The sequence below is a fragment of the Pteropus medius genome, unplaced genomic scaffold (assembly GCF_902729225.1).
Source record: "Pteropus medius unplaced genomic scaffold, Ma_sr-lr_union100, whole genome shotgun sequence".
In the NCBI taxonomy this organism is placed as follows: domain Eukaryota; kingdom Metazoa; phylum Chordata; class Mammalia; order Chiroptera; family Pteropodidae; genus Pteropus; species Pteropus medius.
The window spans coordinates 7,438,945-7,456,752 of record NW_024342471.1 but is presented as its reverse complement, the minus strand read 5'-3'; the positions used below and the strand labels follow the sequence as shown (position 1 = coordinate 7,456,752).

The window sequence follows — 17,808 nt, the reverse complement described above, 5'->3', positions numbered from 1 at the left end:
CATTCGGCTCATTTCCCTCAACTCTGCCATAGGGTAGAGGTGGGGGTGTATAAAATATGAGACAACGAAAGTTCTGAACATCCTTCCCCCCATAAATAATCAGCCAGGAAAACTTCGGCAGTGCAGTGATGTTTAGATATCTATAAACATTGTTTTCCCCCATCTTATAAACGCTGTATTTTGATAACTTAAATAACTTTTCAAAATGTAGGAAAATTCACAGTGACAGAGTGTAGGAACGAGGGTTCGATTTTCCCATTTGCTGATGGAGAAACACATTTTTAAAAAGTTACCTTAATGGTAAGAGCTCAGGCTCTGTAGTCAGAAAGATCTAGATATTAACCTAGCCATGGTTATTTATTAGCTCTATGACATCTGAGTAAATTTCTTAATTTGTAAAATAAGTATACCTAAAAGAGTGGAGGATCAAAAGGCATAAGGTGAGTATAATGCTTGGCATGGTGTCTGGCCCAAAATAAACATTTAATATTAGTCATTGTTATTACTAGGTTAAGAATAACCTACATTTATAGATTAAATAAACAACTGAGTCTCAGAAATTGAACAACTTCCCAGTAGAACTGGGCCTCAAAACCAAAGCTGGCCTCCAAATTCTGCTTTTTCCATTATGTCAAACAATTTGCCTCATGTATACGTCTGCCTTTTCAAACAGGCTAACTGCACTCTAACCTGTCTTGATTGTTTAGTCACAGATTATGATGCTTTTAATCTTACTCCATTGTTTTTCTTGCCCAATAGTACAGGGAGAAAATGACTACATCAATGCAGCATAGTAGGGAAGAAACACAGGAAAAGATGGACCCTGTCTCTCATTGTTAGTATGCCTACTTGGGGTAGACCCTCTCCTCTCCATCTGATTTGTTGCTTTTAAATCTGCTATGAGCTGGGCTCTGGCAAATATCTTTGAAGTATAAGCAAACTTTGATTGAAAGTTTGAAAAGTTATCCTATTAAGAAGGTATCTAAGTTTCACATCAGTCATGGTCCCAGCAGGAAAGATAGCATACTCTACTCCAGTAAGGATAATTCATGGAGGGTGTAATAAGGGAACTATAAAGAAAAGTGTAGGCAGGGTTTATGATCATCACAAAGGGTAGTTATAGTACCCTGGGACTACTGAGAGCACCTCTAAGCCAGAGGAACAAAGGAAAACAAAACTGTCCATACCTAGAAGGAGTGAGTCATGGAGAAAGAATCATCTTTAGAGAAATAGCAATCTTCAACCAAGGGACATAGCCAGCCAGAGGAAACACTCATAAGAAGGAAGCACGGTGATTAAATTCCATAACCTCAGAGGGGAAGGAAGCCCATTGATGTAGTCTGCATAAGTAGGTCAAACCTCCCGGGGCAGAGAACAAGGTGGGAACAAGAGGAGAGTGGATCTAGAGAAAATGGAAGGCACCTAATTCAATCTCAGAGAAGTCTGATGCACTTTCATATGCCTATTCTAATGGCTAAGTGTTACTGAATGTTACAATTCTAATTCTCACTCCTCTTGAATAGTAATGCACAGGGCCTACCTACCATAAAGTTATTTGTAGGCAAGCTTTTCACTAGTAAGTATGGTCATCTGCCATTCCACTTGTAATTGTTCAGAATTCTTTGAGGTTCCAATGACTTATATATCTTTCCCCATGCTTACGAATTTTCCACTTATCTTGCTAGGCAAATAAAATCACAAAAAAGCAGATACTATCTTAACCCTCAATGAACTTATATTTAGGGGTTCACATTCTTAGATGTCTAAGAAAGCAGAATGAGGTAAGTGCCACCAGAAAGGAAAGACCTGTTGTGTTGTGAAAAGTTCTAGAACAGGCTTCCTTGCCACTTGGCCCCTGCCAAGCTCAACTCCAGCCAGAACTCACTGTTATCCTATTAACAAGGTATACAAGCTTCAATCACTTTCCTGGCAGGTCCAGATATGGAGATCTACTCACCAAGATCTCAACGGCCTCTAAATTTCCACTGTACCCTCAGCTAATAAGGTCTGTTCCTTCTTCTGGAAAAGGCCCCTTTCTGAGAGCTGGTTCAAATGTCACCTCCTTACCTGAATCTTACTGGATCCTCAAAGAACATTTAGTTATTCCTCTTGTGCATTCCCAAAGGCCTTTGCTTCAAAGACTTAAAGGACTTTATCATTATCCATGTACTTGTGTAAAGCCCCCACTAGACTGTGAGACCTTACATCGGCTTTGTATCCTCAGCCACTAACAGCACCCGACAGGGTGTGTCAAGCATAGTAGTACTTTATGTGTATTAGCATACACTTATATATATTATCAATCATCACGATAAAACTGCAAATGATGTAGAAATTATCTCGATTTTACAGATGAGGGAAATAAAGTGTACAGAACAGTTAAGTAATGTGTCCAAAGTCTCAAAGCTAGTAAGGACTGGACCCCAAAGTTTCAACCTAGGCCCGACTCCAGAATTGAATTTCAACAGGCCTACTGGGTTAAAGAGGTTTCACTACATGATGGTCTCCACCCCAGAGGGCAGTTATTAATTATCCACGCACTTGGGTATGGAAAGACAACCTTGGAACTTCTATTTGTTTTAGCTCATCCTTTTGTTATACGTCTATTTTTGCATGTTATAAAACGCACATAAAACAAAGTACATGTCAACTATGTAACTGTAATTTAAAACAAACATTCACATAGTATGTGTGCACACTCAATTCTATTTTCTGATAAAAAGAACACTGAAAACATTTGAGGCCACTGCTCTAGACTTCCCCTTGCTCTAGACTTCCCCCAGGCACTCTGAGCTCCTACATTCTCTCTGCCTAGCACTTCACTTAAAAACATTAGCCAAATGTTTAGACTATAGGTTAGTTTCTAGAGGCAAGAGCCTACTCTTATTCATTCATCTTTGTAAGTCCTACATCAGCACAAGGCCTGGTGCTTAACAGATGGTCAATGTTGAATCTTACTGTATCATTAGAACTTCACTGAAAAAAACCCTCTCAGTATTTTAATGCAACTTACTAAACGCTTCCAGGTTAAAAGAAAATGTATACTAAGCACTGCCTAGGAATACAAAATTGTCTGAAGACTATCAAAAATTTTTTTAAATAAATAATTAAAAGTTACATAATAGAACTAAAAATTGTACCTTGAGGCATATTTTAAACTGAAAACTGCAAAAAACAGATTTGGACATAAAAATTTTAAATTCCACTAAAAGGTTCTTTCACTATACAGAGATGGTGCACCTTTGTCAGACCTAAAGGTCACCTATAAGTCCAAGAGGAAGGGAATCAAATTATCAAAAGCTGCAACTGCAGACGACTATAAAGAGGAATCAGCTGGGGGCATCTACTTTACATTTCTTCAATGCAACAGTAAATGGTTATCAAACAAAAGAGAGGCTGTGTAAAGCCTCCCTTTTAGATGCTGAAGCTTGGCGCCGAGGCTATTTTATTAGAATGTAGGGTTTCTTCTGTTCCTCAGTTTCACCCTCTACAAAATGGGCATACTCAAGTACTTAAAATTCTTAAGTTGTCACCACGATTAAATGGGAGAAAACCTGCAAAAATGGATTAATCAGTTCCCTCATTTACCATGTCTCTCCTCCCTCCTCCCGGGTAAACTCAAGGCCTAGTTTGGTCCATCTAGTTTGTTGCTATATTCCCAGGGCCAAGAATGGTACCTTTTACTTAATAGATTATTTAATAAATATTAAATGAATAGAATGCAAAATGCCTGCTGCTCAAAAAATGTTGGCTATTGCAACAAGAAACAATTAAAATTTTATTGTTATTAAGCGACCTCACCCCTCCCCCAAGGATCTCACAATTCTAGGAGGAACACTAGATCAATGCTGGAATGGAGGAAAGAAAACCAATTAGATCATAAAGCAGGACACAACGAAGGCAAAATAAAACTTAAATACACAACCAGAGCCCAATTTCGGGCTTTTCGGAGTGAGGTTCACCTTGGATGAGGTTTATTAGCGATTACAATGACAGTTTTCACGCTTGTGTATGTGCCAGTCTGTGCCAAGCGTTCTCCTGGCCTCACAAAACCCAAGAACCCGGGGCGCGGGGGAGGGGGCCCGCAGTGGAGATGATCTTCATATCCCCATTTTGTAGATGCGGTAAGTGAGGCTCGGAGAGAGCCAAGGTCACAGCCTGTAAGTTGGGGAGGCCTGAACCCAGGCTGTCCGATCCCTGAGCCTGCACCCAACAGGCCCCTCTCCTCCTCCACCATCGGCCGTGAACATACTCCTCGAAATTAGGAGTGTAATATTTCCCCAAGAACCAGACTTAGGGGACCCAGCGCAGGGAGAACAAAACAATCCTTGTCCACGGGCAAGTCCCATGGACACTGGCCCGGCCTGGGTTCCGAGGCCGCAGTCCCCACAGTTTCGCTCACACCGCGAGCCTCGAGCGCTCCTGACCGCGCAGGAAGCGCCCGGGCGTCCTCCAGAGCCCGCGAAGGCCTGGCCTGCCGCATGACCTTGGATGAGCCGCCTTGCTTCGGGCCTCAGTTTCCCCATCTCAGCCTCCCGCGGGGGACCTCTCCGGAGCTCGCGCCCGTGGAGCCGCAGGCCTCTCACACGCCCCCCTCAGCCGCCCGCCTTCTCCCCCTGCTTACGCTGGAAGGCGGCCGCTCCGGGGACGCCCACCATCGCCAAGTGCCTCCGTCGCCAGCCTCCCGCCTCCACCAGTCTCCAGGGTCCCTCGCAGGCACCGCCGCAGGACCTGTAGTCACCAAGCTCGCCCAACCCAGCACCGCCGCCGCAGCCGCCGCTACCGCCGCCGTTAGGCCGCTCGCCGCCCCGCCCCCTGTCGGCCCCGCCCCTCCCTCTAGGCACGCCCCCGCCGCGCGCTCCCGCCCGCCAGACCAACGCACGCGGAAGCCCAGCCAAGACCCCAACTCTAAACCCTCCCCCTGACCTGCCCCACCCCTTCCGCGCGAACCGACCACCCTATCCCGGAGCATCCTGCTTCTCAGACCCGCCCACCTGGGTCACGCGCGCCTGTCACGCGCAAGGCCCACTTTTCAGGCACTGGGCTTCCTGCTGAGGTGAGAGCTGCAGTCCAGGCCCGAGGACGGAGATGGGGGCGGAGTCCTAGGGGGCGGAACTTAGCGGGGTGTAGACAACGCCTCACCTGAGTTATACAGGTTAAGGCCTGGTCGCCTTGGTTAAGTCACTTCTCTTTTTTTGGCCTACTATGTTCCAGATGTCTAAAGTGTCATCTTCATAATATTAATAACGGTTAGCTACATTATTATCATTGAGCTCGTTATCATGTTTAGTTGCTGTTTTTATACACCCCATCTAGTTAATCCTGACAATGAAGGAGAAAAGTATTTTCCCGTTTCTGCGCAAACGGAAAAGGCTTTCCCACCAACCAGCTTGCCCATTTGTTACTGTTAGCAAAAAGCAGAGATGGCATTAGAACCTAGCATGTTCTGACTTCAGATCCAGTACTTTGGGCTACTGTGAACTATTCTGCCTCCTAAAGATTTAAAAAATTAAAATTGAAATAGAGATTAAAAACTCCAAACTCCTCTATATACAAAGACACCATAAACAAAGTTCTTTTACTTTGCTATCTTTTATATGCAGAAGACTGGGGTAAAATATTTGCCACAGACTCAACAAATAAAAAACTACAACCTCCCCCCAAAAAAGATAATTTAATTAAAAATGGACAAAGAAAATTAATAGACAATAAACAAAAGAAAAATCTGAATGGCTAATAAACATTTAAAAAATGATGCTCAACTTCTCTAATAATCAGGAAAGCACCAAACAATGAGTTCTCGTATTTCATTCATTAAATTGGCAATTCCACTTGTGGGAAGATAAGTGCATGTCAGAATTATTTAAGTCTACAGCCATGCCACCCTGAATGTGCCCAATCTCCTCTGATCTCAGAAGCTAAGCAAGGTCGGGCCTGGTTAGTACTTGGATGGGAGACCACCTAGGAAGATCAGGTGCTGTGGGTGTAAAAAATAAAAATATAAGGGATTGTAAGTTGACGAGGCCCTTGCAATCTGTGAGGTCAACCAAGGGTTGCCTCGCCTAAAAAATAAAATAAATAAATAAAAATAAAAATAAATTATTTGTAAGAAGAAAAATCAGAATTGGCTTGAATATCTTTCATGGAAAACTAGTGAAATAAACTATTGAGAATAATATGCAACATTTAAGAAGTAGCTAGATCTACTCGTGGTAATAAAAAAATGTTGCCAAGACATATTATTAACTGAAAAAACAAATTGGTGTTCCATACAGTTATTCTTTTGCTTTACTTCCAAGTTTTATATCATTGGATAATTTTTCTTAATACCTACATACTATGTACACTCTAAAATTGTGCTAAATCTAAGAGCTCACATGCCAGAGCCAAAGAGGCCAGGTGTAAATTACAGCTCCATACTTACCAGCTACATAGCCTTGGACAAGTCATTTCTGATCCTCAGCAAGTAGCTCATGATACTACATAGCTCACCAGATGGGTGCATGAAAAGCACAGTGCCAGGCACATTTTTTAAAGGCTAAGATTATTATTATACATACTCTTTTTTTTAACCTCTATCTCCAACCAATACCCCTCTAGCTTTTACCCTTCATGCCTAGAAACTGTTAGTACATAGGAGAATCTTCAGGAAAAGAGAGAATTGATTCATTCATTGAACAAATATTTATCAAGAACCTATCTCGTGCCAAGCCTTGTGCTAGGTAGGATACAGTGGTCAATAAGCTAATGTTGCTACCTGCGTGACAAATAAGCAGAAGTATAATTTAATGTGAAAAACAAACAAACAAACAAACAAACACCTTCTCCTTCCAACCTCCTAGGAGCAGGGAGAGAAGCTGGTTATTTGAGATCTATTACCAATGGTCAATGATTTTACCAACCACGCCTCTGTAATGAAGCCCCCATTAAAATCCAAAAGGATGGGGGTGGTTCAGAGAGCTTCAGGTTAATGAACACTTATAGAGCGAGTGTGGTGTTCAGAGAGCATGGAAACTCTATACCCCTCCCCTATGCCTCACCCTATATATCTGTTCATCTGGCTGTCAATTTCTGTCCTTTAATATCTTTTTTAAAAAACTGGTAATCCAGCGAGTAAATGGGCTTCCTGAGTTCTGTGAGCTATTTTATCAAATTCATCAAACCCAAGGAGGAGGTCATGGGAACCTCTCTATAGTCAGTTCATCAGAAAGGTGGTAGATAACCTGTGTGTGCAGCTGAAGACTGGCATCTGAAATGGGAGTGTTGGGGATAGTCTTGTAGAACTGTGCCCTTAAAACAAACAACAACAACAATAACAAACAGTAAGGGACAGAAAAGTGGTACAAGAGGTGTGCGGATTCTCATTTCACACTGGGTGGGCAGGAAGACCTGTCCAAAGAGATAATATGTGAGCTGAGACCATAATGAAATGAAGGATCAGGCCATGGGAATATCTGGAGGGATTGTGTTCTAGGCAGAAGGAACAGAAAGTGCAAAGGCCCTGAGGAAGAAATAAACTTTCTGGGCATAAGGCACAAGGCACTCAGTATGACTGAAGCTGTGTGGATAAGAAGAATGGTAGGAAATAAGGCCAAGAGGGGAGGTGGAACCAGATATTGCAGGGTTTTTGTGTCTAAGGAAAAAGATGTGAATTTTACTGTTAGAACAGCAGGAGATTTTGCAGGGTTTGGGGCAAGGGAGTGGTTTGATAATGATTAAATTTTGAAAATATGCCTCTACCTACTTTGGGGAGAATGAATTAGAGGATTAGGAGGCTGTTGCAGATAAGAGATGATAGACTGAGATATCCAATGGAGAAGTAAGAAGAGGTCAGATTCAGGATATATTTTGTCTATAGAGCCGACAGGTTTTGCCAGAGGATTGGATATGGTGAATGAGAGAAAGGAGACAGCCAATTATCATAATGGCTTTAAAAGTCTCCTCATTCAGCCTGCCCCATTGCCTTCCTTTTTTTGAAATAACAGTCTCTCAGAAATACACAGCACTTCATATACGTAAGACATTTCAAAGTGCCTCTTCATGGATATTGCTTATTTTTCAATTTTTGTTACAAAAATACTTTTTTCAAATTTTTAAGATTGAAGTAAGAACAAGGAATATTACTGGAAACAAGCAAGGACATGACATGAAAATGAAAGGGTCAGTTCACCGAGACATAACAAACCTCAATGTGTATGCATCTATCTAACAGGTCTTCAAAATATATGAAGAAAAACTGATAAAACTGAAAAATAAAAATAAAAAGACGAATTCACAATTACACTTGAAGATTTCAACACTACTCTCTCAGTAATTAATAGAACAAGTAGACAGAGTATCAGCAATTCTAATCTTCTGTATAAAACACTTCCAATCTGTAGGCAGAATAATGTGGACATTCTCATCCCTAGAACCTGTGAATATGCTACTTTACATAGTAAAAGGGACTTGGCAGAGGTGATTGAGATGGGCAGATCACCCAGGTAGGCCCAGTATAATCACAAGAGCCTTTAAAAGAGTCAGAGGAGATATGACAATGGAAGCACAGGTCAGAGAAAAAGAGAAAGAGAGAGATTTGAAGATGTTATACTTCTGGCCTTGAAGAAAGAATAAAGGACCTGAAACCAAGGAATGTAAATGGATTCTAGAAAATGAAAAGAAATAGATTTTTCCCTAGAGCCTCCAAAGTAACACAACCCTATCGACACTTTGATTTTAGTCCAGTAAGAAGAATTTTGTACTGCTGGCCTCCAAAACAGTAAGATAATGAGTGTATGTTTTTCTAAACCACTAAGTTTATAGATAGGATACTACACAATGACCAATAAGGTAATTTTTTAGAGCAGCCTAAGGAAACTAATGCAACTATCAACCAACTTCACCTAATATACATTTAAAGAACACTCCATACAACAGTAGATTACATATTCTTTTCAAATGCACAGAAAACATTCACCAAGGTAGACTGTATTCTGTTGTTAAAAGCCAAAGTTTAACAAATTTAAAAGAACTAGAATCATACAAAATATGTTTTCTGATATAATGGAATCAAACTCAGAAATCAATAACAGAAAGATTTCTGGAAAAATCCCCAATTACCTGGAGACTAAACAATATACCTCTAACTAACCAATGGGTCAAAGAGGAGGTCACAGGGAAATGAGTTAAGTTTTTTGAACAGAATAAAATTGAAAATACAGCATATTGAAACTTGTATGATACAGCTAAAGCAGTGTTTAGAGGGCTATTTATAGCACTAAAATGCTTATATTACAAAAGAGAAAAGTTCTCAAGTCAATGATCTACCCTTAAAAAAAAAAATAGCAGAAGAAAAGCAAATTAAACTCAAGACAAGCTGGTAGAAAGAAATAATAAAGATAAAAGTAGAACTCAAGAAAGAAAAAAATGAGAAAATAAATCAATGAAACTAAAAGTCTCTGATTCCTTGAAAAGATGAATAGTCTCTAGCAAAACTAACAACGAAAAAAGAAAGAAGACAAAATGTAGCAATATAAAAAATAAGAACATTATTACAGACCCTACAGATTGTGAAAGGATAATAGAAACTATTCTGAACAATGATAGGCCACAAATTTGACAGCTTAGATGAGATAGAACGATTCCTTAAAATATACCAAAAACTAAAGTACACTCAAGAAGTTGATAATCTGGTCTATGGCCATGTTGCCCTGAACCTGCCCCATCTCATCTGATCTTGGAAGCTAAGCAGGAATGGGTCTGGTTAGTACTTGAATGGGAGACCACCTAGGAAGACCAGGTGCTATAGGCATTTAAAAAAAAAAAAGTTGATAATCTGGGTTTTCCACCCCTTCCCCGCCACCCCCACCACCACCCTAGTGCTACTAGAGCTGCATCCGCCCACTCTAAATTCTGGGGTTCTGCTAAGCCAGACCTGCAGTAGTCTTCTTCTAGCTGCCATCATGATCATCTACCCCAATCTCATTAGCCATGATGACATGTTCTCGGACATCTGCAAGATCCATCAAGGAGATCGAGATTGAGCTGTGCCTGGAGGTAGAAGGGAAGATTAACGTTGAGAGTAACGTTGATGACTTGCTCATTGATAGAAATGCTCCGCCGGAGGCCCCCCAGTGCTAAGCACAGTGTTCACTAGTGCCGATATGGTCATGAACCATCATTTGTAGGAAAACAGCTTCACAAAAGACAGGAAAGAGTAAAACCTTTTTATGATAGGGGCCACAGAACAAATTAAGTATATCCTTGCTAATTTCAAAAAAAAAAAACCTACCAATTCTTTAATGGTGAAAATGTAAATCCAGATAGCATAGTTGCTCTGCTGGACTACCGTGAGGATGGTGTGACCCCATGTATGCTTTTCTTTAAGGACAGTTTAGCAATGGAAAAATGTTAACAAATTTAGCATTTTGATCAAATGTCATCATAACTGGTTGCTGCTTTTCATCCACACACCAGGACTAGGACGAACGGGACTGATGTTATCTTGAACTCTTCATTTATTTTGACCTTGATTTGTTTGAAGTGGAAGCATTGTTTTTAAGAAAAACATGTCATGTAAGTTATCTAAAAGATAAAATGCATTTAAACTCAAAAAAACAATTTTGATAATATGAATAGTCCTGTATTTATTAAAGAGATTAATTTTGTAGTTAAAAATTGTCCAACAAAGAAACCTCCAGACTTCATAGGCTACTTCTACCAAATACTTAAGAAGAACTAATACCAATTTTACATAATCTCTACCAGGGAATAATAAGAAACATTTCCAACTCATTTTATGAGGCCAGCATGACCCTCATACCAAAACCATACAAAAATATGACAAGAAAACTATAGACCAATGTTTTTCATGAAGACACAGGCAAAAATCCTCAACAAAACATTAATTAAATCCAACTATATGTAAAAAGGATAATACATTGGGGTCAAATTGGTATTATTCTGAGACTGCAAGGCTGGTCTAAGGACTGTTTACACAGAAACCTATACATGATTTTTTCGTAGCAGTTTAATTCACAATGATCAAAAACTGGAAACAATGTAAATGTTCGTCAGCTAGTTAGTAGATAAACTATGATACACTCGTCATACAAATGAACACTATTCAGCAATAAAAAGAAACAAATTTCTGATACCTGCAACAATGCCGATACATTTCAAAGGAGTCAGACTCAATAGGCTACATATTCTATGATTCCAATTATAGGATATTTTTTAAAAGGCAAAGTTATAGGAACAGAAAACAGGTCTGTGTTTGCCAAACACTTATGGTAGGTAGGGCATGGGGAAATTTTGGGGTTGATGGAACTGTTCTACACTTTGTTATGATGGTTACATGATTATATGCATCGTCAAAACTCATAGGACTGTGCATTTTAAAAAGAGTGACTTTATATAAACTTTATAATGAATTTAAAAGTGAAAAATTGAAATACAATATGTAATACATATAACAAAATGAACAAATCTCAAGCATAGAGCTCAATAAATCGTTTCAGGCTTAATATCTTATAACCACCACTCATATTAATATAAAGTTAATTTTCCACCACTCTAGAAGCCTCTGTAGTGTTTCTTTCTAGTCAGTATTCCACCTTGAGGTCACCACTATTTTGACTTCTATAATCATAGCTATGTGGTTGCTTTTTGTTTAACAGCTTTATTGAGATATTATTCATATACCATGCATTCGCCCATTTAAAATGTATAATTCAGTAGTTTTTAGTATATTCACAGAGCTGTGTAACCATCACCAGAATCTAATTTTATAATATTTCATCACCCCAGAAAGAAACTACATATTCTTTATTAGCAGTCAGTCTGCATCCAGCCCTCCCCCAAATCTTATTGCTTTTTTAAAAATCATCTTTATTAAAATGTATTTTATTTACAATGAATCACATCAATTTAAAGGACACAATTTGATGAGTTTTGATGGTTGTATATATCTGTGAAATCTCCAGCACTATCAAGATACAGAACATTTTTATCACCCTGTTAGATTCGTCTTGCTCTTTCCATCTGTACCCGGGCCAAAGGAAGCACTGATCTACCGTCTGTCACTATGCATTAGTTTGCATTTTCTAAAATTGCATGTAAACGGACTCATACAGTATGTACTCTCTTGTCTGGCTTCTTTCACCCAGCATAATGATTTTGAGATGTGTCTATGTTTCTGTCAATAGTTTGCCTTCCTTTTTATTGCCAGATATTGCTCCATTGTTTGGATATACCACATTCTACTGTATTTAAGAATAAAACTTTCTTGCTGAAGACTTGGGGAAGCCTGGCTTTGAACACATAGATTTCTCAAGTTATGTTGGATTTTAGATATAGAGATAGCAAATTAGTATCCACAGGCTCACCACCTTTTCTATTTCTTTCTCGTTCTGGCTTAGTTCCTGGTGGAGTGTGTATGTGTGTTGCGGGTGGAGGAGAGAGGCTTTCTGGGAACAGATCAGAGCCACAAAGCATCTGCCAGTATTTGTTGATTACTTACGGCCTACAGGGTCAGGGACACTAACATTTAAGAGTTAGAGAGACGAGGCTGGGTGCCTTGTAAACTCAATTTGACTTCAGTTTTGCAACCCTCCATTTTCCAGCCAAAGAAACAGACTCAGAAAGGTTAAGAGACTTATACAATGAAGTTTGCCTGAGTTAGAAGCTTAGTCTCAGGTGACAGAACTGAATTTTGACTTTTTTTTCACAACTTCGTAAAGGAATTATAGTCTACGTACACCCAAGGAAATTGCTCAGAACTCTGGCTGTTTCCTGTCCAAACCAAGTAATTGTTTTTCTTTAGTGACAAGAAGGATAAAGAGGGGTGTCAGGGAGAAGTGCATGCAGCCTGCCTTCTGCCCTAGCCGTGCCCCTTCCGTTAATGAATGATAAACACACCGCCCAGCCAGATGACAGTCATTGAGGGAAGCTGATTTAAAAGTGTATGGTCCTTGTTGGGTAAACAGGAGCCTGAAATGCCAATGGCACTTTAAAGAGCCTGTCTGTGCGCCTGAGAAGGCATGGTTGGAACTTTTCTAATAAGCAAGGCTTTTTCTCCACAGGAGACTGAAGAGCCCAAGAGCTTAGAGGGAGAGATGAATGAGAAGAGTTTTTTGGCCATGGGCTGTGTTATTAAAATTCATTATTGTTTATGATTATGAGAGGAATGTGAGCATAACCATAGTGAGGGATTTCTGTACCACACAGCATGATTAGGAAGAAAATGAAAACCACTCTTAATTCTTGACACTGAAAAACAAATTACTTTCACCATTTTACTGTATATCTTTCCCAACTTTTTTTTATTCATGGGTATTTATATTATTAAAATGATACCGGCAATATATTTCTGTGTCCTAACTTTTTTCTTTTTTCACTATTATATACATTGGCATTTTTCCATGTCATTAAAAATTATTCATAAATGTCACTTTAATGGAGATGATATTCTACTTTTGGTAGAATCCAATATGCATAGTCATTAGGGCTGCTTCTTTTTAATTTTTTTCCGATATAAATTATGCCTTGTTGAACATCACTGTGCATCAGCCTTAGAATAGATTTTCCAAAATGGTATTATTGGGTCAAATAATAGCAACATTTTCAGTTTTACCAAGTCATATTTCCATCATTATTGGCTGAGCATGCTCATCTCACAACACTCTAACAATGGGTATTAAAATTATTTTACATTATTTCCAAATTTGTAGGTAAAAATATGATACATTACTAATGGCCAGTATTGCTCCCTGATGGGTAAGTAAATGCATGAGACTCAGAAGTGCCCAGCAGTGTACCTCTTGCCCTGCAGATAATGGTACACAGGCTTGCTCCTCTCAGCTCCCATAACCCATCATTTTCTTGTTGACTTCTAAAATCCATGTCTTCCTCCTTAACTTCCTCCATGACTTCTACTGTCTGTGCTGGCTGAAAAATTACTGCTTGGCTATCACCTATGGTTACATAGGCTATCACCCATGGGAACATAACATTCTATCAATAAGCTTTCTGCTTCTGTACCCCCGCTTGCACAACTGACCTGTGGGTTGACAGTAAATAGAAGAAAAATAGACCTTTGTGTTTAAGACAGAATGAGAAATAAGATTTAGGGCTTAAAAACCCTGTACTTCTACATTTCGGGGCTGCTTAATTTGGGGTCTGCGTACCCCCTGGCAGACCCAGCTGGCTGAATAAAGAGTGTGTTTCCTATAACTCACTGATTTCTGGTGGTCCGTGTGTCTATCGGGGGCTGGTGGCTACAATACTGTCCAGGGTGAAATTTTCATTACTTGTTTATTTATTTGATTTTCCTTTAGACATTTTATTATAAAATCTGTCATACCTGCAAGAATGTGTACTGCACTGTTGCAAGTCTCCTAATCGGCTTTCCTGCCTCTAAGGCTCTCACTAACTGTCTTCTGCAGTCAGAAGTTCTAACCGCAACTCACCTCTGATTTGTTTCCCTGCCCACTCCCCGGCCTCCTTTAAAAATCCTAACTGGCTCCTTATTGCCTGATGGAAACTATTTAAATTCATCAGGGTATTCAGCACTGTACACACTCTAACTTCTTCAGTCATACAGAAATACTTCTCAAGAGCTACATTGATTGTTTCCAATGTGCCAGGTATTGCGCATGAAGCTCAAAACATAACTAACAGTCCTGCCAGGTTGAGTGCTATTTTTAACATGCTCTTTTAACATACTAGAAGACTAAGGCTCATGAGGGTTAAGTGATTTCTGCTAGTACGCACAGATGGTAAGTGATTGATTCCAGAACCTGTTTTTACCCAGGTCACCATTCTTGATTTCCAGACACCATTCTATCTTCCAGGCCTTTGCCCAAACTGGTCCTTGGGCCTTCTTTAGGCCTAGGGATGAATAAGTCTTAAAGTTCTGTCCACCTGTTATCATGTTCCTCCACTTCTATTTCTTCAGGTACTCTGGTCCTTTCAGAAAATACAAGTTCCATTGTATTGAAAGCAGAAACCCCACTGGAGCACAGCTTTAAACTCTCCATATAGGCTGCGCATTCTTTAGTGGCAGGGATCTTTCCTTGTTTATGTCTGGTCTCTGGGCCTGGGACAGTGTCTGATGAGAAACTACCAGTCAGAAGAGTTCAGCTAGCTTCAGTCAGAAGCTGTTTCCCTTTCAACTTGTGTTTGCGTATTCACACACTTAGTCACTCAATAAACATTTGATAGCATTGGTGGTGGACTGGGACTCAGATTGTTTCTCTCCCTGCCTAAAATCCTCATGAACTTTCCTATCTGGTGGTGGTAGTATAAGTGGTACGACCACTTAGAAAAACAGTATCTACTAAAGCTAAACACAAGCCTGTTCTATGACCTAGCATTTCCACTCTAGGTAGCTAGTGGAGAGGAATGCTTACATGTATGCATGAAAAGACGTGTACACAATTGTTTATAGGAGCTAAGGACAAAGTGAAGATAGGGAATATATAAAATGGAGTCAAAAATAAAATGGAGTCACTTTAATTGAGTCGCTAAAATTACTAACATATGAAGGTTGAGGCACGAGAAAAGACTCTATTCTTGTTCTAACTAGCCTGGGAACTTAAACTTTTGAACTTTCCAGTCCTGCATCAATGCCTGGATATGCATCTGGACATACACCAGACCTCAACATAACCCTCTGATTACCACCTGAAGGACTCAGGTACCCAAGCCACCTGACATCCACCTGGCGTCTATTATCCAGACCACTAGGCCTGACCAGACCTGCTGGTGTCCATCTTCCAGACCACCTGGCATCTATCATCCAGACTGCCTGACATCTGACTGATAACCATCCTGGACCAACCCTAGGGCTAAAAATGCAGGACTGATATTTCTTTAGAATGTACTTCTTACTATAAGAACTCTTAAATTTTCTTTCTTCTTAGGAACACCTCTGGGTTTTTGCCTAGCTATTTCTCCAGTTTGCAAACTCTAAGATACTTGAATAAATCTTTATCGTTTATTTCTAGCCAAAGCCTCCAGACTCTTTTTGAGTTAATTTGACAGAGTATTATTTACAAAACCTCAAACCGGAAGGTTCCTAAGTGTCTGTCAACAGGAGAAAGATAAACTGTGATATATTCACATGATGGAGTACTACATAGCAATGACAATGAATAAACTATACTGACAACAGAGATGAATCTCACATGAAAGAAGCTAGACACACAAGAGTACATACAAAAAAAAATATGAACTGCACTTATATGTAAAGTCTCAAGAATAAGTAAAATTAAGCTACATTGTTAGAGGTCAGGATAGTAGTGACCCTTGGGATGGGGGAGGGCTAGTGACCAGGCTGGCACTCCAAGAGGGCTTCTGGGAGCTAGTGAAGTTCTGATTCTTGATCTAGGTGCTGGGCCATCACGGTGTGTATTCAGCTTGAGAAAATTGATATTTATGATTTGTTCTCTATGTTTTTCTTCAATAAAAAGTTAAAAAGCAAACAAACAAAAATAACAAACACCTCTGAGACTTCTCGTTGAGCTTAAAATAAAATCTAAATTGCCCACCAGGATCTGCAAAGTCCCATATGGCCTCTGTCTATCTCTCAGACTTCCTTCTCCCTCCTACCTCTTCTTTACCAGCCTCACCCACAGAGCTTTTCAGACCTTTAACCATACCCTTTCAGCAAGTTCAGGCTGCAGGGTAAGAGAGTGACTTGGGTGGGACAGCTGGGCTGCCACTTGGAAATCCTGGAAGGTAGGTTACAGCCTGAGGCAAGGGAATGCATACAAAAGGTTTCAAGTACACCCTAGTGAGATCCGGTTTGCTTTTTTTTTTCCTTTAAACAATTGGCTACAATCATACTAAAAGACCAGATAAATCCAGAGATTCAGAGCCTCCTGAGAATGTGTACAAGACTCATCCGAGAGCAAAGGGTCTTATGTCATTCCTATGCAATTGAATCCCCTGGGGCACTCAGAATCCAGTCTCCTACTGCTCCCAGACTGTCAGTTTCAATTGTCTGTGGGAGAGTGGTACAAGAGACACACTAAGAATAAGTCTGTTTCTAATTTGGGGCAAATCATTGCATCTGAGCTTCATTTCCCCATCTGCAAAGTCAGATAAGGACAGTACCTGCCTTAGGGGCTGTGAGTATTAGATAACCATTAGGTGTTTAGCATTGGTTCCTAGCACCTATTGTGCTTCTTTCTTTCCTTAACTATGTGCCAGGTATGTCCTGAGCACTGGGGATACAGCAGTGAACAGGACAGACAAAATCTCTGCCTCATGGAGTCTCCTGTCTCATGAGGAAGATGACGGACTGACAGTGAGCAAGTAAATAAATGATAGGTTCTCTGAGGAAAAACAAGATGAGACAAAGGCAGCAGGTAGTATGGGTGTTATTTTATATAAGGTGACAAAGAAAGTCTCTAAAAACGGCATTTACATTCCTGAGACCGGAAGATGATAAGGGAGCTGCCAGAAGCTGTGTGAGGGAAGAATGGCTCCTGGCAGAGGGTAGCAGGAGGGTGCACAGCACAGAAAGGACATCAATATGTAGCTGAGCAAGGAGACCAGGGCCAGGTAAATGAGGCCCAGTAGTCCACAGTAAGGAATTTGAGTTTGTTCTAAGTGGATTTTGGAGAAACCGGGCAGTTTTGAGCAGAGGAGTGACATGATCTTCATTCCTCTGGGGTGAAGAGTATCCTTGAGGGGGCAAAGGTAGGAAGCTGCCACTAATCCTGGAGGGAGACAATGATGGCTCAGACCAGAGTGGTGGCAGGCAGTGGAGATGGTGAGAAGAACTTGGATTTGAGATATATTTTGAAGATGGAGCCAATAGGA

At 40.2% G+C, this 17,808-nt stretch overlaps 1 protein-coding gene and 4 pseudogenes across 4 annotated transcripts in view; 3 read left to right on the top strand and 2 right to left on the bottom strand.

Annotated features, from left to right (window-relative positions):
• Nucleotides 1–4,526, bottom strand: part of LOC120603343 (60S ribosomal protein L10-like) — a 37,235-nt pseudogene extending 32,709 nt beyond the window's left edge.
• CBFA2T2 (CBFA2/RUNX1 partner transcriptional co-repressor 2) overlaps nt 1–4,802 on the bottom strand; it is a 123,666-nt gene extending 118,864 nt beyond the window's left edge. For 2 of the 4 annotated variants that reach the window (XM_039864089.1, XM_039864090.1), the window contains exon 1: nt 4,625–4,802. In XM_039864089.1, coding sequence (XP_039720023.1) covers nt 4,625–4,658 — 34 coding nt within the window. In that variant the 5' untranslated portion in view covers nt 4,659–4,802. The remainder of the gene's footprint in view (nt 1–4,624) is intronic. The other 2 variants (XM_039864091.1, XM_039864092.1) reach the window with 1 other exon arrangement.
• A 1,065-nt stretch (nt 4,803–5,867) lies between these two features.
• Nucleotides 5,868–5,986, top strand: LOC120604097 (uncharacterized; annotated as a pseudogene).
• Nucleotides 5,987–9,671: 3,685 nt separating this feature from the next.
• On the top strand, nt 9,672–9,790 carry LOC120604158 (uncharacterized; annotated as a pseudogene).
• A 151-nt stretch (nt 9,791–9,941) lies between these two features.
• On the top strand, nt 9,942–10,393 carry LOC120603324 (translationally-controlled tumor protein-like; annotated as a pseudogene).
• The last annotated feature ends 7,415 nt before the right edge of the window (nt 10,394–17,808 follow it).